This window comes from Ahaetulla prasina, chromosome 2, assembly GCF_028640845.1.
Source record: "Ahaetulla prasina isolate Xishuangbanna chromosome 2, ASM2864084v1, whole genome shotgun sequence".
In the NCBI taxonomy this organism is placed as follows: domain Eukaryota; kingdom Metazoa; phylum Chordata; class Lepidosauria; order Squamata; family Colubridae; genus Ahaetulla; species Ahaetulla prasina.
In genome coordinates, this window is record NC_080540.1 from 222,726,355 (window position 1) to 222,745,814 (window position 19,460).

At 36.6% G+C, this 19,460-nt stretch overlaps 1 protein-coding gene across 1 annotated transcript in view; it reads left to right on the plus strand.

Moving 5' to 3' along the window:
* Nucleotides 1-19,460, plus strand: part of MPDZ (multiple PDZ domain crumbs cell polarity complex component) — a 112,766-nt gene that overhangs the window by 27,495 nt on the left and 65,811 nt on the right. The window contains exons 9-17 of the mRNA XM_058168056.1: nt 2,321-2,441; nt 3,162-3,250; nt 5,211-5,409; nt 6,267-6,356; nt 8,507-8,586; nt 10,187-10,333; nt 12,014-12,160; nt 13,613-13,801; nt 16,081-16,290. Coding sequence (XP_058024039.1) covers nt 2,321-2,441; nt 3,162-3,250; nt 5,211-5,409; nt 6,267-6,356; nt 8,507-8,586; nt 10,187-10,333; nt 12,014-12,160; nt 13,613-13,801; nt 16,081-16,290 — 1,272 coding nt within the window. The remainder of the gene's footprint in view (nt 1-2,320; nt 2,442-3,161; nt 3,251-5,210; nt 5,410-6,266; nt 6,357-8,506; nt 8,587-10,186; nt 10,334-12,013; nt 12,161-13,612; nt 13,802-16,080; nt 16,291-19,460) is intronic.

Below are 19,460 nucleotides of genomic sequence, written 5' to 3' on the forward strand. Positions count from 1 at the left end.
TGACAGTAGATAGAGGTTCATAATGCTTATTCATAGTCAAACATCCTGCCTGCCGGCCTGCAAATAATTGTTAACCTGCTAATTTCAATCTGCCATTTGAATAGTGCTCTAATAGCAGCTTAAGCAATCACTGCATCATAGCATTTCCCATTTGCTCTGCCGCAGCCCTTTGAGTTCATCTGGATTATTATTCTTCCACTTCCTCCTCCTCCTCCTCGGCATCCACCGCTGGGCTCCTCTCTGTGCTAACCGGTACCTGGCTGTAGCTCTTCACATAAATCAGCTGGCACAACTTCAGCTGCTGCTAGTTAGATGGCAACTACCCAGCTGCCCTCTTTATTTCATTTGCGCTGGTGTTTTATTTTCTCCTGTGTTCTTCTGTTGCCTGAAAAGTAACCTCATTCCAACCCCAACCTCATTTACCAAAAACCTCCTGTGCTCTTTATTATCTGTTTAATCATACTTGTATAGCTCCCCACATCTCACCAGTGACTCTTTTCCTTTTAACCTTTTGAAACTATGCCAAGGATGAATGTGGCTGATAATGTACAAAATAGAAGATAGAATAGGGAGTTGGTGTGTGCAAACACAGATCAAGGAGGTGCAAGTGCCTACGTATGTCAGTATCAACTGAAGCAAGTTTTAGTGTCTTAAGAATGTAAACACAATTCGGCAGGAAGCTTCAGCTAACTGGATTATGTTCAACAGAATGAAATGCTTGAGAGAGTGACAGAGCGAAGAAAAAGGAGATAAGGTAAAAATTATATTTCTGCAGAAATATGCGTTCATGTCTTTCTGTCAGAAGCATAATTTATACCCCATTGTTTTTGTTTTGCAGCTTTTTCACTGCAGTCTTCAGGAGGAATGGATTTGAATAATTGAATCATTCCTTCCAATTAGCTATGCCTTTTCTGAAAACTATCTTTTAGTTTGAATAGACTTTTCTTTCCTGAATTTTGTGATTTTTTTCACAAAAATCACAAAATTTTGTGATTTTGTGAATAAGAGCACAAAAGTGCCTACCGTTCCTGTCCTATTGTTCCCTTTATTATATCAAATTAATATAGCTAAAGCATATTCTTTACTTATATATATATATATTTTCTTCATGATATGTTTTTTACTTTTGACAATGTTTATGTATACTGTTATGACAAAATTAAATTAAAAAAAAAATTGCTATACAGGTAGTCCTCAACTTACAACCACAATTGAGCCCAGAATTTATGTTGCTAAGTGAGAAATTTGTTAAGTGAATTTATGACTTTTCTTGCCACATTTGTTAAGTGAATCACTGCAGTTGTTAAATTAGTCACATGGTTGTTAAGTGAATCTGGCTTCCCCACTGACTTGGCTTGTCAGAAGTTTGCAAAAGATGGTCACGTGACTTCGGGACACTGCAACTGTCATAAATATGAATCAGTTGCCAAGTATCCAAATGTAAATCACGTGACCATGTGGATGCTGCAACAGTTATAAGTGTGGAAAAATGATCATAAGTCACTTTTTTCCCCACTACTGTTGTAACTTTGAAAAGTCACTAAATGAATTGTTGTAAGTCAAGGACTACCTATATTAGTAGATAAAATAAAATCTAATGTTTTACTGTCTTTTACCCATTTTAAGGTTTTGCTTAAAAATAAAAGTATGCAGCTTATATCCTTTCAGAGTTGTGGAATTACAACTCACAATATACATCTATAGCCATAATGCCTGGAGTTATTTTAAGAAAAAAGTACAGCATCCTCAATTTCTCCACTCCTCACTTTGAGCCCCTCTTTTCTGATTATATTAGTAATTACATATCTCCACAGTATGTTCAATGAAACAATTTAAAAAAATAGTGTTTGAATTTGCATTTCAATATTTTTAATCTTACTTCCATACTGAGTGTGTGTGTGTATGTATGTGTATGTATGTGCATAATTAGATAATTTTCCATTTTTAAAAATTTTGATCTTTGTTTTATTTTCTAGAAATGATTTCTGTAAAGCATAAAGTATCTGCAAACCTCAAAAATCACAAAGCCACAGCCCTGACATTCCAAATGTGATCCAGAATTACATAGAAAAAGCATTTAAGAAAAATCTCTTGAGGAACTCTTACCATAGCAAATAATGTTAACTCTATTAAAGGTTCACTAATTATATTGGAGAGTTATGAAACTAATATCTGAGTCACATTCTGACCAGAAGTACTGTGTGTTATGTTTAGAATTAAGTGCTGAAATATTAGGGCTTAGGTGAGAAATAGAATAATTATTTTTGTTTCCTGTAAGAACTTCTGTCATGAAGAATAACTATATGTCTTTTCCCTTAAGAAATTGGAAGATACACCAATTGAGAATGTTGAAGATGGGAACACATTTGATGTGGAGCTTACAAAAAATTCTCAAGGGTTAGGAATAACAATTGCTGGCTACATTGGGGATAAAGTATCAGGTATGGTTAAAATGAATTCTGCTCAAAAAAATAACTATTTTTTTTTCTAACTCCAAAGTCCATTTATTAGCTTTTTGGTTGAGTCAGTCCAGATGTTTTAAAATACCACACACAATACATAGAATAACTGTTTTGCAAGAAAAATGTTATATATGGATTTCATTTCAAAATATGGATTTTATTTTGCATAGATTTGTAGTCTGGAATAGTTTGAAATAATTAAGGCATTCATTGAATGCAGCATATTTTCTTTCACTAGATTCAGAACATTTAAAATTGTTTAAATGTTCTTCATTTGGGAAGTCAAACTTCTACTTTAATAAGTGGTCTTAAGCTTAGCATATTTATAGCATAGGTATGAGCACTATAACTGAAATAAAAATATATGTGTTAGTTTAAGATCTAAAAGCAATTGACTTAGATATGTATGTTAAAATGTAAGTTTATCTCTTAGAGTGAATACATTGGGTTAGAGCAGAGGTGGGGAACTATGACCCCTTTATAACAAGCCATAAAAGGACCACAGTTCCCCACCTCTGGGTTAGAGCAAGATAAAAATGATACTATGTTGTAATATTTCTGCTTAAGCACTTAGAAGTCATAAAGACTATTACAGTCAGAGCTTGATATGCTGTGTTTATGGATTCAATTCATAACAGCTTTACAAATACATGACTCGGACATACCTTTAATTACTTCAATTTTATTTTTAAATCACAGAACCTTCTGGTATTTTTGTAAAAAGTATCACAAAAGACAGTGCAGTTGAGCATGATGGTAGAATCCATATTGGAGATCAAATTATTGCTGTAAGTAACTTTGGAGGAATTCTGTTATCCCTTTTTTTCCTTCTATTATTTAGTTTTTATACTTGATGGATTAAAAGCAAACAACTCATGAGGACTGTCCCAGGGTTCTTGAAAGATCTCACAGGTGAGATCTCCGATCTCAATTGACACCCGCCAAAAATTTACTAAGTCTGATTTCTGTACAGAAAGATCACAAACTATGAAGCATAATGCTTAACTCTTTAAAAATTATTTCAGGAAATTACGGACCGCTTAGTTTAAAATGCTAAGAGTACCATATTAATAATAGGTAAAATGGATGGAAAATATTAAAGATAAAATTATTAAACTTACAAAACAGAGGTAGTCTTTTTTTTTTTTTACAACCAAGCACTTTGTTTTGAGTACTTATTTATTTTGTCTGTGGGGTTAGTAGTAATTATATTGTCATAAAGAAAAGACCATTTTGCTACGATGTTCTAAATCTAAAATCTAAATGAGATCCTCCTGTGTGGAGGATTCACTCACAGGTCTTTGAGAAAATGTAATAGCCCTGGGGTTAGGAGAGATATTCTTCTTTGACTTGGTTACTGATGAAAGCAGAGATAAGCTCAATGACCTACTTCCCACAGTTGAGGAACATAAATAATTATTTACCTGAAGGTTCTATATTGATAGCAATGCTTGTAAACTGAGTCTTAAATCATGAACAGCAAAAATAACAGTAAACTTTCCTGCCCAATTCCCATCAGCCTATGCAGTTAGGTAGTTCTCAACTTAGAACCATACGTTTAGCATTTGTAATAAGTGATATATAAGTGGTCAAACTTACAACCATTGTATCTTTCTCACATTTACATGACCAATGTGTAGCTCACTTAACTGCCTTGCTTAACAAGGGAAATTCTGGTCCCGATTGTAATTATAAGCTGAGGACTATGTGTATAGAGGAGAATTTTTTTAAATTTTTTGAATACATTAAGTTTACTTAAGTTGAATTTGTAAAGCTTCTTCACACCTTTTTCAGAAATTCTCTTCAAACTCTATGCTGTCTACCTTTAGATAGGACTAGCTGATACCTGTGCTCCAGTACGAAACTATGTGATTGGGCTTGATATTTCGACACAGCTTGAAAATTAATGAGTACTTATGATGGCCTCTTCTCTCCCACAGCCTTGTCCCACAGAACCGTATCCTATCCTATTCCCTTCTCTTCCTCAGTCTTGCCCCAGAGAAGCCCCCCCATCCTATCCCTTTCTCTCCCTCAGCCTTGCCGCACAGAAGCCTCCCCATCCTATCCCCTGCTTGCTGTTTTGAAAGTAAAACTGAAACTGAAACTCCTCTCTTCTGCTTTTATTTTGCATTTGGAACAGATTTCTTTTCAGGTGGGGAGAGGGAGTAGAACTCCTTAGCATCAGAGCCTGTTAATAATAATAAATGAAATACTAATGCTCTGATGATCATTTCGAAAAATCCTTTCTTAGTGAGCAGTTAGAATCCAAGAGGAACATAGGTGGCAAATTTCAAGTTTGGTAGGCTTTACGGTTCTGGAGGTTTCGTGATTATGGCATGAGTGGTTTTCACTTTTATATATATAGATTGTTATGCTCAAGATAGCAACGAACCCCAAACCAAATTTCAGCAGACATTTGTCAAATGCGATTTTTCCAATCTTGACAGATGTACAATGACTGGCCAGAAATTGACATATGTTTGCAATAGTGGCAAATATCTATAGTTCTGGTTTAGGTTGACAGTGACGCAAGACCCCTCCCAAGACTTTCACTTGACATTCCCACACCTGGCCCATCACAAGACCCAAACCCACACCTGAAGCCCTTACAAACAGAAGAACACTGACACTGGCATCCCCTAAACTCTGCTGAAGATGCTACCTAGCCTGATAATGAAACATTCAGAAATCAATCCATAAGCATGGAGAATGAACTGTCACCCTCATGGACCTATGTTTAATCCATAGGTGGATGGAACCAATCTTCAAGGTTTTACCAACCAGCAAGCAGTGGAAGTTTTGCGACATACTGGGCAAACAGTCCATCTGACTTTGGTACGAAGAGCAGGCCTGAAACAGGAAAATCACACACAGTCTCATGATGACTTCAGTGATGCTGTTGAAAAGGATTCAATTTTCCAAACAATGGATATTGGCACGAACACAGGCAATTAAGATTATCTTTGCTTCACGTTTCTTGAATTTTATTTTCTGTTCTTCAGAGGCTAAACCAAAATGGCTTAAATTCATTCTTGCAATCCACTTTTTAGTCTCAGTTGGAGAAAGAAAGGAGAAACAAAAGAGTATTGTGGATTTTTTCTTTCATGAATAACAAATAAATAACCTTCAAATAATATTGTTTCTGTGATTTATGTTTTATGGTAGAACTAAAAAAAAATTAAAATACAAAAACCAAAAGAAAATGAAAGTGAATGAAGGAGTTTAAGCCTTAGGGAATTAATTCCATGGTGCTCATTATTTCTCTCTATTTTGACCCCTAAAATCTGTGGTTCAACTTTCCCAATTCAGGTCTCTGTAGAATCACCCATGTATGTGACATCAGTCAGATTTTCCCCATTTGGATCAACTATATTTTCCTCCTTTCAGATAATATAGAAGATTGTGGCCTTTTTGCTGTTACCAATTTTTATTTTACTTTTAGTTTTAACTGTTGCTTACGCATAGCCATGTATGTATGTATGTACTTAATTACTTACTTATATTAATATCCCACCTTCATTGATACAAATAACCTAAGGTGGAAAACTTATACAACACATCTTCCTCCTCCTATTTTCCCCATAGTAACAATCACCTTGTGAGGTAGGTTGGCCCAAAGTCACTGCACTGGCTTTCATGGCTAAGGTAGGAACTTAGAGTCTCTGCTTTCTAGCATGGAGCTTTAACTGCTAGACCAGGCTTAATTTAATCTGGTAAGAAGCTAGGAGTCCTTAACAATAGTGAAACAGGAAAGAGGTTTAACTGTATTATCACAGAAATTGGCATATTTTTTTCTCTCCACAGAAAGCTGCAAAAGAGAGGAGGATTCTCCATTAATGTCATGCAGCCCCAGTGAGGTTCATTTTGAAGAAGATATTAATATACAACAAACAGGTTATAAATAATGTTTTTCCCCTTATAAATATACTTGCCCTCTCTAGTTTTTGCTTGCTTGGCATAGTAACGTGTCAACAGTTCCTTTTGAGTTCTAAAAATGTATATTTGAGATGTAATGGACAAAGCCATCTTGGAAAATTACTGTAATGATACAGCTCTGTTTAGCTGCATTTATGTACATTGTCCACAGAATTTTAGCTAAGTAAACACAAATCATTATTTTTATAGCCTTTCCTTTGAATCTTTTAACTTCTAAGTATCTTATCCATAGGTATCTTATCAAAACCTGTGGATAAGGTATTTAGAAGTTAAAAGATTCAAAGAAAAGGCTATAAAATAGTTATTCGAGTTCGTCTAGCTAAAACTCAGTGGATGATGTACATAAATGTACACAAAGTTGATTTTCTTGTATGTGGACAATGTACATAAATGTACACAAAGTTGATTTCTTGTATGCATCCAGCTTCATATACCATATCAAGTGTTAAAATTATGAAACTTAATTTTCAACATACTAAATGGCAGCAGCTGAAAAGAGTACTTATTAATGAGGATATTAAAAGTAATTCTCATTAGATGACAAAACATACTGCTGAAGATATTTCATGATTGTTTATTTACAATGAAAAACCTTAAGGATAATACTGGGCGAACAGCAGTTTTAATATACTAGGAAATGTAGGTGTAGCATAAAGCAGAATTCATAACTGAAGTTAGCCATGTATACACACAATTCTTATATCTGTGGTTGATCACATTTGTTTATATCTTATTTTTAAATAAGCAAGGATAATTTGTGATATGCATAGCTGATTGTAGCTCATCAAGCCATACTAAAGAGAAATCATTCAGATTTTGTGAGTCTCATGTTTCCACCTACTTCGGATTTTTAAGTGTGTGAGTGTTTGAGGATATTGTAAGTGCTTGGTGGATCACTGTATATATCTGACAAGCTCCAGTTATCATAGTAAGAGATAAACTGGATCAGATTTAAAATGGTAAATTATTACACTCAATATGTTTCTTTCTCACATTTTAAAATAAATCTACAAATCTGTTACGTGATTCCAGGAAGTGTGTTCTTCCACTGCCCTCTAGAGACCATGTTTCAGTAGCAGCCTTTGAAAATGAGGTCATAGTTTCAAAAAAATTAAAATCTTAAATATAAAGAACATTTCATGAGTGCTTAAATATTAAGTAATTATTTATTTGTATATGTAACTCAAAATATAAGCAAAGTAATATCAAAATTACCTGAAAATGAGTTTCTTTTAAATTTAACTTAACCTCTGAATAAATATGAAAGGAATATTGTATACCGAACAATTTTGGGCACTGATTTTAATAAACCTGAATACATAATATTATTTACTAGTGCACTCCTGTTGGAGAGAACTATGAAATAATAGCCATAGTTTTACAAGTAAAAACAAAGACCTTTAATTATTCTTCAGAACTGGAAAACAACCACTCATAAGTTTAGCAGCGTTTTCTGCTTTATCTTTCAAATTTTAGTTATTTTTATTTGTTAATGTTTCAATAACGCAAACTTGTTTTGCTTACATTTGTAGAGTGCAGGAGTGTAAGATTGTAATCAATAACCAGAATGAGTCTTTCAGAGAACAGTTGGGCCAGGAAAGAAGAATATGCCCGTAATTTCTGCATTCACAGAAAGGAGAAGGTGCAGCAGACTGTAGCCAGACAGAAACCCAGTTATTCAGGAAGCTAAACTAGCACAACTGGGTTTCTATGGAAGAGAGATAAAAGGAAGTTCTTGAGTAATGCAAGCCTAAATTGAATAGCCAGGGTAATGCTGAAGGATTGAGTCTCATGCTGATTTAATTTCAAATAGAACTGGATAATGTTAAAAGTTTATTAAGGTGTATATGGTACAAAATTGATTAGAAAAAAGCAATTTAAAAATGAACTGTTATTTTTGTGACTTAATCTAAGTGAATTCAGCTAGCTTTAAACGGATTTTAAAACCCAAACTTTAGGTTATAATTCCTTCTTTCTCCTTTTTCCTTTTTTAGATACTTAGTATTGAAAAGTATTTTCTTTCTCATTTTATATAAAACAGATGCATGTTTTCTACCTAAAGTTAAGAATGTCATAGTTTTGCTTAGGATAATTGTCACATCTTGCAGATATTCAGCTAACATCCCTAGAAGAAGAAATATTGCTGAACAAATGGCAGAAGATTTTGGGGAAAAATTACGAAGTTGTGGTAGGTCGATTCATTGCTTGCTTTTAAAAAAAATAAACACTTTATTTCTGCTCTTCCTTGGGAGCGACATTGTTTTTTAAAATCTAAAAATGTGGTAAAACAAAATTTTTATGCACTCTTAGGCAGTCAGAAAATGAATCCTAAATTTGATCCAACAGTTTATAAATATTGCTTCCTGCGGAGTTTTCATTAATTTAGTCGATAAGTATGGGCAGCATTTGTTTAGTAACTTTTGGAGTCCATTATATATTTTGATTCTCCTTGTTGTCAACAGTGCATAGTTTCATTTCTTGGGGTAGCATTTTTGCTTGATGACCTCTCTCAATGTGGGCCGAGTTACAGTTGAGTTCTGAAATCTACATTTGGAAAGCAAAACAATGTAGCTTGTTAGGAAATCTACCCACTTCCAAAATACAACATTTAGCATAATCCTTGCCTCCTAAGATTTCTTGCACATAGCTGATATTTGGAATAAAAGACTTCCCTCCTTTAATCTGACATTCATCTACCAGAAATAAATGCCACTACTTTTAATGTTGGCCTGCTTTCAGGTAAGTAATTAGGGCCTCTATTTTCTTGTACTGCTGCTGTTGACCCATTCATTGCTGGATGGTCTATTTATATTGCTTGTAGAGATTTTTTTAAAGGAAGCCCGTTTGCCCCACTTTTACTGGCATTTTAACAGATCGTTTGCATTTTTTTCCTTTTTGTTATGATTTATGATAATGATTGCTGATCCTCTATTTTCATTATTTGTTTTTAAATTGATTGCTAATAGACTCTTTTATTCTTTTAAAGTGAGGTTTATGTGAGGGATCTTGGTAGCCCTTTGGCCTACAAGCCTTAAAATGTGTTTAGTTTTTATGTAATAAAAGCTGTTTTCCTAGCGGACACTTTACTTCTCATTGAGAATCTAGCCAGTCTTCTTTTAGCACTTTTTAGAACATTTAAGCAACTACTTTTGTGTGCAGTAGTCCAAGGATGTAACAAGGGTGTGGAACTTTTGAATAGAATTCTGCAGTAAGGTCAGAGATGCAGTTCCTGTTCTTTGACTGTTCCCCACTTGGGGATTAGTAAACCATAGAGAATTATGTTGCCAGGTGCATGTCCTGTTAACGCTTGACTTGTTTCAAAGACAACAAGGATTGCCAGATATGGAATCCAGTTTTTTTTCTTCAAACTGGAAACATTTCTGTTTCCGAATACTGTATTTGCTAACTATTGTTCCATGGCAGTGACAAAAGATGGTGTAATGAGAACCTTTGATAGTTTTATTTGTTCCCTTTATTGTGACTCTCTGACTACCTTTCATCTCTGGGACAGCTGTAGCTACCAGCATCTGTTACCCTTTGCAAATGAGAAAAAGGATGTTACAGCTGGATGCTCCTTTTCAGCTCACATTGTGATTCCATCTTGTTTTGATGTGAGAAATCAATGAACATGGATGTTGTTTGAAAGAAATGAGCCTGTAGCTTAAGAAGTAGAGCATTTGTAGCAAAACAGTTTTTACGTTTACTGGTCCTTTGTGTAGGATCTTGATGCAATTTTCTAAGCAGCTGATTTCTTGGTGTGATGAAGATTGTATTTTTCTTCTTTCTAGGTGGCGGATGTGAACAAGTTTAGTGAAAGCAGCGGACTGGGGATTAGCTTAGAAGCTACAGTGGGACATCATTTTATTCGGTCTGTTTTGCCTGAAGGGCCTGTTGGACGATGTGGCAGATTGTACAGTGGAGATGAATTACTAGAAGTATGAGTTAATATTTCTTCTTCTTCTTCTCTCTTAAAAGACACGCTGAGGGATTTCTTTCATTTTTAATATTTTCTTAGCATAGAGTACAGATAGTCCTTGACTTACAACGGTAATTGGGAGCAGAATTTCCATTGATAAGCAAAACGGTTAGTGAGTTGTGGCTAAGGTTGGTGTGTTTTTTAAGTGAACCAATACAGTTGTTAAGCGAATCACATGGTTGTTATGCGAATCCGGCTTCCTCCATTGACTATTTGATGGAAGCGAGCTGGGAAGGTTGCAAATGATAATCATATGACTCCAGGACATATGCAGCTGTCATAATTACATTCCTGATTGGCAACCTCCCAAATTTTGATGATGTGACCTTGGGGATGCTGCAACAGTTGCGAGGACTAGTCATAAGTCAGTTTTTTCATTGCCAGTGAAACATCGAATGGTCACTAAATAAATTGTTGTAGGACGAAGACCACCTGTATTCATGTATTTGCGAAAGAAATACAGGTAGTCCTTGACTTCATTTGGTGATTGTTCAAAGTTACAACCACACTGAAAAAAGTGACATGACCATTTTTCACACTTATGATCTTTGCAGTATCCCCATGGTCACATGATTTATATTCAGATACTTGAAAACTGGCTCACATTTATGATGGTTGCAGTGCCCCGGGGCCATGTGATCTTCTTTTGCAACCTTCTGTCTAGCAAAATCAATAGGGAAAGCAGATTGACTTAACAACCAGGTTACTAATTGAAGAACTGCAGTGATTCACTTAACAAGTGTGACGAGAAAAGTCCTAAAATGGGGCAAAACTCACTTATCAAATTTGTCATTAGCAACATAAATTTTGGGCTCAATGGTGGCCGTAAGTTGAGGACTACCTGCATATAGCCTGTATAAATTCACAATATGCTAGTATGTTCTAAGGTAGTGATCATATAAATACTTTTAAATACTCCCTTCTGCTTATCAGAAGTTTGCAATCATGAGCCCTGGACGTTGCAACCGTCATAAATACAAGTCAGGTGCCAAGCATCTGAATTTTGATCATGTGACCATAGGGATGCTGCAGTGATTGTGTGAAAAACGGTCATATGACACTTTTTCAGTAGTGTTGTAACTTTGAGCAGTTACTAAACAAACTGTTGTAAGTTGGGGACAACCTCTATTGGGTTTATACTGGCTGGGAAATTCTGGCATTTGTAGTTCAAATACATTTTAAATGAGCAAGGTTGGGGGAAGGTGGCCTAGATATTCAAACTTACACACAAAAGGAAAAGTAGGTTTCTAAGAATGAAAATCATTCATTCATTCTAGGAACTGTATTTCTCAGTATCACAGCTCTTTAATTTTTCCCAGAAAACCCATGTGCTATCTGTTCTTTAATGTAGCTTCATTCAGTTTTCTGGCAAATGTCATTTACATTCACCAACATTTATAGTCAGGATAACTTAATTCACTGAAGTATAAAACATACCAGTATAAAAAAACTGTGATGTAATTTTGAACGGCCAGTAAATGACCTGTTGTAAGTCAAGGGCTATCTGTAATGTGGCGAAACCATGTAATATCTTTTTTTAAAAAGATGATACTGTAGTCTCCTATGTCCAATCTGAAAATGTATGTATTTCTTTCTCTCTTTTCCTTATTTCTGTAAATATCCTTATTTTCATTGGCAGGTAAATGGACAATCTTTGCTTGGAGAGAATCACAAGGATGTTGTAAATATTTTAAAAGAGCTTCCTGTCAATGTAAGAATGGTGTGTTGTCGTGCGGTTCCACCTGTTACTGAGGCAGCATTGGATGAGACTCATATGTTAGAGCAGGTAATTCAGCATTAAAGATTTATACCCTGGGGGAGAAACTGAGAGACCACCATTCTTCTTTGCAGTAGAGAATTCAGAGAAAAGATTTGAACTCCTGAAATGACTCCATTACTATTAAGTATTCCTTCATTTATTAATTTTGTTTTATCTGTTTTATTGTTTTTTAATGCTTTAATGGTTGTGAATGATTTTAAGTATTTATTGGTTTAGTTTTGTTGTAGACTACCCAGAGTCTAGGGATGCGATGGCTCAGTGGGTAAGATGTTGAGCTTGTCGATCGAAAGGTTGGCAGTTCAGTGGTTTGAATCCTTAGTGCCGCGTAATGGGGTGAGCTCCTGTTACTTGTCCCAGCTTCTGCCAACCTAGCAATTTGAAAATACGTAAAAAATGCAAGTAAAAAAGTAGGGGCCACCTTCGGTAGGAAGGTAGCAGCATTCTGGGCGCCTTTGGCATGCCGGCCACATGACCCACGAAGATGTCTTCGGACAGTGCTGGCGCTTCGGCTTTGAAAGGGAGATGAGCACTGCCCCCTAGAGTCGTAAATGACTAGCACATATGTGCGAGGGGAACCTTTACCATTATCTTACCCAGAGTTTCTTATTTGTGAGACTGCTGTCTATATAAATTAAACAACTAAATAAATAAATATTGAATATAGTAGCAAGATAAATAAATATTTTTTTCAGCTGAGACAGTTTGATCAGATGGCTAGAATTGGATCGAGGAAACCTAGTTTAAAAACTTTTTTTAGATTTTTCATGTAGCTTTGGTCAAGTTATTATGGTTGTTTAAGCATTTCATATATGATTAGACGTCTCTACCTAAAGTTTAGACTTTTCGATGATAGAACTTGTAGAGATTATTAAATTAACCTCTTTAATTAAGGAAAAAAACTATTCACATTTACAGTTGAGTGGAAATCTTATAGACTTTTTGCATGAAATGTAAAAAAGTGTACTTATGATTTATGGTGTTTTTGATGATTAGAAAAAAATGGATATAGAAAAGGCTAAAGTTTTTATTTGTAATTATAATTTTGTAACCATAAGAGAATTTCATAAATGTGCTTGTAATTGCTGAAAAGGAAACTGGGAGATTTTCTCTTTTTTATCCTTCTTTCTTTCTACATTTTTCCTTCTTTCTTTCTTTCCTTCCTTCCTTCCTCCCTCCCTCCCTCCCTCCCTCCCTCCCTCCCATCCATCCATCCATCCATCCATCCATCCATCCATGCCATTGCTAAGTGAATCATGTGGTCATTACGCAAATCTGGCTTTGCTTAAAAACACAAAACTGCTTTTTGTTTATGTGTTTTGTAAAATGTTAATTAAAAGTTCATTTAAAAAATAAAAACTCTTTAAATAGCAGTTCCCATTTATTCCAGTTCCATTGATAACCTGTATTTAAATTTCATTTAGCTTTATTTTAAAAAAATAACCATATTTAACTTTCCAGTCTCATATAGACCTTGGTGGACTCCTTGGTGCTTCAGAGACAGAAGATGCTAAGCTGGAAATAGCTAACGTAAGTCAGAATACTGAAGAGGTACAAGGATCTTCTCTGGCAATGTGGGAGACAGAAATACAACAAATTGAGCTGGAGAAAGGCAGCAGAGGTCTTGGCTTTAGCATATTGGATTATCAGGTAATTGGGGACCCCTGAATTACATCATTAAATAAACTTGTCAAACTTCTTTTATATATCTTCATACTTTTGCAAGGTACTCAACTTCAATTGTGGATAGTTTTTGACCTCTTGCAGTAGATGAGAAAAGGCATGGTACGACTAAGAAATCACTTTTCATTAACATTATATTTTCAGTCTTTCTCTTTAAGGAGAAACTGAAATTTAAGGAGACATGATCTTATAGTAGTACTTATTCCATGGATCTGATAATAACATAAACATATAAAATATTAATATTGGGACTGTTGAACATTATCACAAAGCAAGGTGCATTATTATTGCAATTATTATAATGAAAGTAATAGAAGTAATAGTAGTGTTAATAGATACTTATGTAGTCTTTTTTTTAAAAAGACATGTCTCAAACTCCAATACTACCAGGTTTTTGACTCTTTTGCACTAATTTGAGGAGATTTTAAATGTGGAGCAGATTCTGAAATGTATTTGCTAATTTCGTCTCTATGCAAAGAATTTTAGAAGCTGGCTTTAATGTTGCTTTCTGTAGTTTTTCTGCAAGATTATATAATGTATAATTAGGTTTTAATTTTTCATAAGTAGTGGCTTGATAACTGAATCTTTCTATAAGCAAGCAGAGTCAGGATAAAAAACCCATACCATTGTTTGAAATCTCTGATCAGATCCAGTAGATTGGGCATACAGCAGATCCTATCTGCCAAAGAGAACTGGGTAACAGGAACTAAAACAAAGAGGTTTTTTTTTTGATGTAGCCCCTGACTTATGGAATATTCTCCTCTTGAACATTAGAATGGCCCATACCCTGTTAGCCTTTTGCAAAACTTTAAAAACCTGGCTATGTACCTGGGCCTGGGGCTCAGAATGTGTGAAGGGCCTTGTTACTTGGCTTTACTATTAGCAGATTAATCATCACAGCTGCTGTTTGTACTTACTGTACTTTTTTGGGTATAAGACGCACTTCCCCCCCCCCCCAAAAGAGGGTAGAAATGTTGGTGCGTCTACACTGAATACAGCCATTTTTGGCCTCCTGAAACCCTGCTGAATGCGTCCCATTTTTTCAAAAAAATGGGCCCATTTTTTGCAAAAACGCGCACAGAGGCTTTGGGAGACCTGCAGAGTGCTCCTGTGGGCTGGGGAGGGCAAAAACGGGCCCGTTTTTTTTCAAAAAAAAGGGCATGCAGAAGCTTTGGGAGGCCTGCAGAGTGTTCCTGTGGGCTGGGGAGGGCAAAAACGTCCCCTTTTTGGGAAAATTGGGCTTGTTTTTGGCCTCCCAAACTCCCCATGCCAGGGCTGAAGTCCAGCAGATTCTGACAGGTTCTGGAGAACTGGTATTGGAAATTTTGAGCAGTTTGGAGAACCGGTAGCGGAAATTTTGAGCAGTTTGGAGAACTGGTAGTGGAAATTTTGAGTAGTTTGGAGAACTGGCAAATACCACTTCTGGCTGGCCCCAGAGTGGGATGGGAATGGAGATTTTGCAGTATCCTTCCCTTGCCATGCCCACCAAGCCATGCCCACTAAGCCACACCACACCCACCAAGCCATGCTCACAGAACCGGTAGTAAACAAATTTGGATTTCACAACTTTCAAATTTTTTTACTACCAGTTCTGTGGGTGTGGCTTGGTGGGTGTGGCTTGGTGGGCGTGGCAGGGGAAGGATACTGTAAAATCTCCATTCCCACCCCATTCCAGTGAAAGGTTACTGCAAAATCCCCATTTCCTCCCAATCAGCTGGGACTCAGGAGGCAGAGAATAGATGAGGGTGGAGCCAGCCAGAGGTGATACTTACCGGTTCTCCGAACTACTCAAAATTTCCGCCACTGGTTCTCCAGAACTGGTCAGAATCTGCTGAAACCCACCTCTGTGCCCCATGCATCGCGTTTTTGACCTCCCCAGCCCCCAGGAGCACCCTGCAGGCCTCCCAAACCCTCTGTGCGCCCCGTTTTTGCGAAAAACGGGACACACAGAGGTTTGGGGAGGTGTGCAGAGTGCTCCTGGGGGTCGGGGAGGGCAAAAACTTTTTTTTCTTGGTGCGTCTTATAGTCTGAAAAATACGGTACTTATTTTGGTGGGCATTTTTATTGTTTTAATGTCTTTTAAATTGCTTTAATTACTTTTTCAAAACTTTTAAAATTGCAGGCTCACCCAGAGTCTCTTGGTGAGTTGGGCACTGCAGAAATTGAATGAATAAATAAATACAAAGTAAATAAAAACACATGTCAGCATTTTTTTCTCACATCCCCCTCTTTTCTCCTTCAATAAGGACCCAGTGGACCCCGCAAATACAGTGATTGTGATTCGCTCTCTAGTTCCTGGGGGCATTGCCGAGCAAGATGGCAGGCTCCTCCCGGGAGACAGGCTTATGTTTGTCAATGAGACCAGTTTGGAAAATGGTAGCCTGGAGGAAGCTGTGCAGGCCCTGAAAGGAGCACCTCTGGGAATGGTGAAAATAGGAGTTGCCAAGCCATTGCCTGTAAGAATTCTTTTTTATTTATGTAGTGGGATTTTGTATTTTGCAAATAAAGTCCTGGGGTATTTACTGGTATAGGACTTTAAGTATATAACTGTTGATACTTAAAAGTGAACTAACATTTGTCGTGAGATAATAAAACGCTGTTTTAGATTTCTACCTGCAAACTGCCCTTTGCAAAATCTCTCATTTTATGCAATTGTCATCAAGAGGGTAACAAAGCTCTGTGAACCAGCTCACCATCGTTTTGTTCTACAAAAAATATCTTTGCTTGAAATTCATGAAGTGCAGTTATTCAATAATAACTTATTCAGAGCCAAAATAATAATTTTAGCTTAGGAATTAGTTACTGTTGGCATAGTAATTTGAAACAGAGGATAGAAACATGTTGCTTCCAGAAACCTAGAGTAAGAATATTTAAATATTGATTTATTTTCATAAACTATAAGCTAACAATACTTATACTAAAAGATTGAATGTATTAATTATCTACTATGTATATATTTCAGCAACTTTGGTACCTATATAGTAATAATTTGGCAGATTTATTTCACACAAATGCATGCAAAAAATGTGTGTTATGAAACCTTCTTCTACACATAATCTGGAAATTTCCAATCCCTAAGTGGCAGGAATCTAGAGTGAACAGAACTGAAAGTTTGGGAGTAATTGTTTTCATTTATTCCTTGAATCAGCAAGGCAGTAATTTTGGTTGCTGGTTTGAGAGCTGCTTTCTGGAAAAGTAAGACATTTATATACACCTTTTTCTGGCTGAATCCTGGTGCTGTGCTACCTTTGCATAGAGGTGTGCAACATTTGATAAGCAAGGGCTACATTTAGTGATACAGAAGAGAACTGAATGCCGCAAAATAAATGGGCCTCATCACAGGTGCACTTGGGACTAAGGTTTGTGGATGAATTGGGGGGAGCGTGTCATTTTTTGTTTACTGTTTACTATTAATGTAAGCTCAGAAGTATTGATAAAGTTTGCCCCTATTTTTCATTTGGAAATTGGAAACATTGCCATCATGTTTCAACAACAGTGGACTCGGGGTTCTGAGCAGGGGTGAAATGCTCCCCCGTTTGGACCGGATTGCCTGATCTGGTAGTAATTGTGGCGGGTGGTTCGGAGAACTGATAGCAAAAATCGGTGCCCCCCCCAGCCACCCATGCCCAGCTGAGCCACGCCATCGTCAGAAGTTTTTTTTTACTTTCAAAAGCATTTTTTCTTCAGCCGAAAAAATGCTTTTAAAAGTAAAAAAAAAGCCTCTGATGATCGCGCGGCTCAGCTGGGATCATTAGAGCCTTTTAAAAGCATTTTTTTCTACAACCTCTTCGGCTGAAGAGGTTGCAAAAAAATGCTTTTGAAAGTAAAAAAAAAAGTTGGCCACGCCCACCCAATCACATTACACCCCCCCACCAAGCCACGCCCACAGAACCAGTAGTAACAAATTTTACATTTCACCACTGGTTCTGAGGATTGCAAAAAATGATTCTGTGGCCCCACAGGGCTTTGGGGTTGCCTGTTGAATTGCTGAAGGACTGCAGGTTGTCACCAAAGGAAGGGAATGTTTCTTTCTAATTTTGGGTATAAATCATTTTACATATCTATGATGGCCTGTTTCTCTGATGATTAAATGCATCCAGACCATTTTTCACAATTATTGCTTGCTAGAGATATTAGTTACTGTAGGTGCGGCAATTATTTATTTATTTAAAGAGTATGTTAATGCTGCCATCTCACCCTAATGACTCTTGATCAGTTGGCAGTATTGTATGGAAAATATAAACGAAATGAAACTAAAATAAAAGCTGCAAGCAATTATTTTTTTTTACCATAAAACATATCTTAAAATATGCATAATATATTGGGCTCATCTCACGTTCTGGCATCAGTGTGTGAGAGAAAAGCCAGCTCTTCAAAGCCTTCCAGAAGGCTAGGGTCAATGGAACCATTTCAGGCTCAGAGAGGAGGCTGTTCCATAGGACAGGCATTATGACATAGAAAGCGCATGTCGTGGGTTCAGCCAAGTCACAGTTTGAGAAAAGGGACCTGAGGTCTGGTGGAATGGGTAGAAACTATCAGAAACAAGTAGACTCATAGGTATCCTGCTCTGGTGTCACTCAGAGCTTTATGGGTGATACTTGTTCCTTAAATTGTACCTGGACACATGTACCCTTGCATTCTGGATCAGTGACCACTTCTTAATGGTCTTCAAGAGCAATACCATTTAGAGCTTGTTGCAGTAATCCAGATTACTACCATTAAGGCGGGTGTAACTGTGATAGTATCCTGATCTAAGGGCTCAACTGGCAGTATGGATAGACTTGTGCTATGGTCCTCCTGGCTGTGGCTGCCACCTGCTCTTTTTGCAGAACCTCCAAAGGACCTTCAAATTGCACACCAGTCACTGGAGGAATGTTAAGTTATCCAAGTGATGGGTAGGGCAGAGATCTATAGCATATTAATGAAAGTTAACCTTATACGGGCAAATGTTCTGAGTTACTCGGAGCTTTCATTTAGACGCTAAATAAAAGCAGAAAGAAAATGCAGAAAAGGCATGAATTGGATTTTTATTCTGTACCAGCTGTAACTGGAACCAGCCTTATAGGAAGGAGGAAAGCCACTGTAAAATCACCCCACCCATTACCAACCCCCATAAACCTGATCTAGAAGGTATTGAAAGGATCAAGGCCTGGTTGGATACATAATCCATATTCTACCAGAGGTCATCAACGATTCTCAATTCTATAATCCAACTTTAAACCCAACAGGAAAGGATCTACAGTAGGTAATGTAGTTTTATTATGGTGTTGATAAGGAATATATTTTAGTTGTATTGGAATGAATAATTTCTTAAAATCCTTCATAATGGAATTGGGTTCAACATTCATGGCAAGATTGTGAAAGCTGTTGTCTCCCAGTGACTTCACTAGCCAGACAGGTAAATTTTTTAAAAATAAATTATTTTCAATCTGCTCCAAACATACCAATTTCACTGGAACTTATGCGTTGTGTTTACGAACTAAGTATAATTTAAACTTGGTAAAACTGAATAGGCCTAAATCTAGTTTAATCTTAAACCTAGTTGTGAGGTTTAACTGCATTGCGAACCGGGCAGTGGAAATATAAAGAGAGAGACAGAATTTATCATCTGGTCTGGGGGAATATC